General features: G+C 46.7%; 1 protein-coding gene across 1 annotated transcript; it reads right to left on the reverse strand.

Moving 5' to 3' along the window:
• Positions 1-854: 854 nt before the first annotated feature.
• LOC126601933 (uncharacterized) lies at positions 855-2420 on the reverse strand. The gene is made up of 2 exons (XM_050268707.1): positions 2321-2420; positions 855-1881 (listed from the first exon to the last, which is right to left on the reverse strand). The coding sequence occupies exon 2, from the start codon at positions 1665-1667 to the stop codon at positions 900-902; it is 768 nt and encodes a 255-aa protein (XP_050124664.1). The 5' UTR covers positions 1668-1881; positions 2321-2420; the 3' UTR covers positions 855-899.
• Between the last annotated feature and the right edge of the window lie 278 nt (positions 2421-2698).

A 2698-nucleotide genomic window follows, 5' to 3' on the forward strand; every position in this document is an offset into this window, starting at 1 on the left:
AACTCATCATTGGCCGGCAGCGTAATAACAGCATTTGTGCATGAACGGGTACAAGACTCCCAATGCATGTACACGGCTTGCAGGGATACCGATGGGTTCCTTTCCTTCAACTTGCCTGGCTCACTTTGGACAAAACCAAATTGCCTGCTGAAACGGTGGGGGCTATATGACTGGATGATACATCGGTCTTCTTGCCGCAAAGAAACAAACCCCGAGCGAAGGCTTATAAGATAAGACAAGTCCGAGAAGCGGAGATGCGAGTTGTCTACGATGCCTCGCCGCACCGAGCCAACTCTCGCTAAGGGGTCCATCCTCAAATCTTCACAACTCTTAAATAGCGCTCGCGCTTGCAAATCGTCAAGGTTCTTCGCGGAGAGCACACCAGAATACTTCGTCATCAAAGGCCCTAGCTTGGCTCCGGTCGATGAGGAAGGTCTTGACTTATCCAGAGTCGACAGAGAAAAATGAGTGCCAAAATATTCACCCAACCAACCATACACATAGTGGTAAGGAAGCACCGCAGCACGATCTTCAGTGCTTGCCGAGTCAGAAACCATGCTCAAGCCGTTGTAAATGCTGGCTAAGACCGGAATAGCGAGGCTAAAAGACTCACCTGCAGCCATCTTGCTAGCAACTTTGAAAACTCCAGGGCGAACTAAGTTGACGTCGCCTGCGGGGAAAACAAATTTACAAAGCCAACAAGCTAAGAAAGCAGCCAGGTAAGACTCCTCCACATGCTCTGGTGCTATGCCGAGATCCTCAAATGCTCTCAACTCGTCAGAAGAGCGACGCCTGGTTGCGCCAATAACACCGGACGGGTCTGAGTCGCCCTTTGGCCTAGTGGTCTTGTTACGACCAATTCTCTTCAAAGGCTTCTTATACCTCATGGCCTCCCAGTATCAGAATCGGATCCATGAGGAAATCCTCACGCCTGATTTACCTCGAGCATCCTGGAAAAGCCTGTGATACGCCCAAAACAAATAGCGGCAACTGGCAGGCAATCCTCGGTTATTACAAAGAGAAAGGTCCTCTGCGCTGGGAACAACCTCGTCGTAAAACTTGCCTTGGATCGGCAAACCTCCTATCCTGTGAAGATCCCAAAGTGAAATTGACATCTCCCCTTGCGCTGTGTGAAGTGTGTTGGTGGCCGAACACCAACACTCTAAGAACGCACGAATAACGGAAGGATGGCGATCGTAACTAAACAAAGACGCATACACAGCGTGGTAAAGGTCCACCTTAGTGAGCACATCCTTAGATCGGCTTAAGACATCTTCGAGCCACTCCCAATAAAACTCATCAAAAACGGCCTCTCCAGCAGTAGACAAGGTACCATTCCAAGCCTTGGCTCCAATGCGGATGTGATCACCAAGAAGCTTAAATGAGGCCGAATGATTGTCACCGGCATGGTGCGACGGATTCAAGATAAGAATCTTCGAGATGCGCGTCTTCTTCTTCGTATATGCTTGGACAGAATCCACCACATCCCAAGATACTTCGGAAGACCACGACTTAATATGCATGGAGTTATCTTTCGCGGGAAGAGCAAGCACTTTAGGACCGGTCAGTGGCTCGTAAAGCTTCAACGTCGTTCCTCTGTCTTGCAAGTCACCGGCCTGGGCAAGAATGGTAAGGGTGCCGCCCTTAAAGCACTTAAAAAATACCATGACCTCGAAAAAAAAAATAAATAAATAAATCAGCAGCAACACGGCAAAGCGGGTAGCTACGAGACAATCCTTCCAAGCGACAACAAAAAGGCACTACACAACGAAACCCCGTTGCAGTCCCTTGTGCAAACCCTAGGCAGCAGAAGGCACAAATATGCTCACACCCTGCTCACTCCAAATACCACGCCTCTGAAAGCTTCGTAATTAAAGATCCCTAGCATTACGACAAAGAAATCCATCAGTGAAGGAGCGCACATTATGAGAAATTTTATATATGTGCAGACTGGGACAAACAAATATATATATATATATGCATGCAGATGGCGGGACATAGAAACAAATACATATATATATATATATGCATGCAGAGGACCCCACGCCAGCCAAAGGAACAAATGCATATATATATATATGGAAAGTCAGCATGCGGATGACAAGTGATGGGACAAGCAAACATATATATATATATATGCATACAGTGGACGGCATCAAAGAACAAATGCATATATATATATACATGCATGTGGATGACAAGACAAGCAAGCAAATAAAATATATATATATGTACAAGCAAGCAAATAAAATATATATACATATAAGCAAGCAAATAAAATATATATACATGCATGCAAACGACGGGACAGACCAAGTACCAGCCATATATATATATGCATGCAGAGATCCAGGTGACAAGGGGATCTCGATCAAGAACGGCCTGCAACCATGCTCACGCCCTCCTGTAATCCTGCTCTGCGCACCCAAACCAACTCAAACGAATCCACGCTGTCGTCCTCACGACCGGCCTCTCGATCAAGAACAGCCTGCAACCCCAATCTAACCTACGATCACATGCTCCCTAGCATTTCGTTGGAATGCAAACGGATCGTCTCCCTGCTGCAGAGGGCCAACATTTCCAACTTGATTGGGGTTCAGGGTGCAGTTAATATCCAAGGAGAGGATCAGAAGAAACTTGATGTTGTCTCCAATGAGTGTTTTCTCTTTCTCTCTCTGGTCTCTGTGGCTCAAAGTAG

Source organism: Malus sylvestris, chromosome 15 (assembly GCF_916048215.2).
Source record: "Malus sylvestris chromosome 15, drMalSylv7.2, whole genome shotgun sequence".
NCBI lineage: Eukaryota > Viridiplantae > Streptophyta > Magnoliopsida > Rosales > Rosaceae > Malus > Malus sylvestris.

What these genes read in the sequence shown, in the direction of transcription:
- LOC126601933 (XM_050268707.1), bottom strand. Translation starts at nt 1,667, where the DNA reads ATGGTATTTTTTAAGTGCTTTAAGGGCGGCACCCTTACCATTCTTGCC.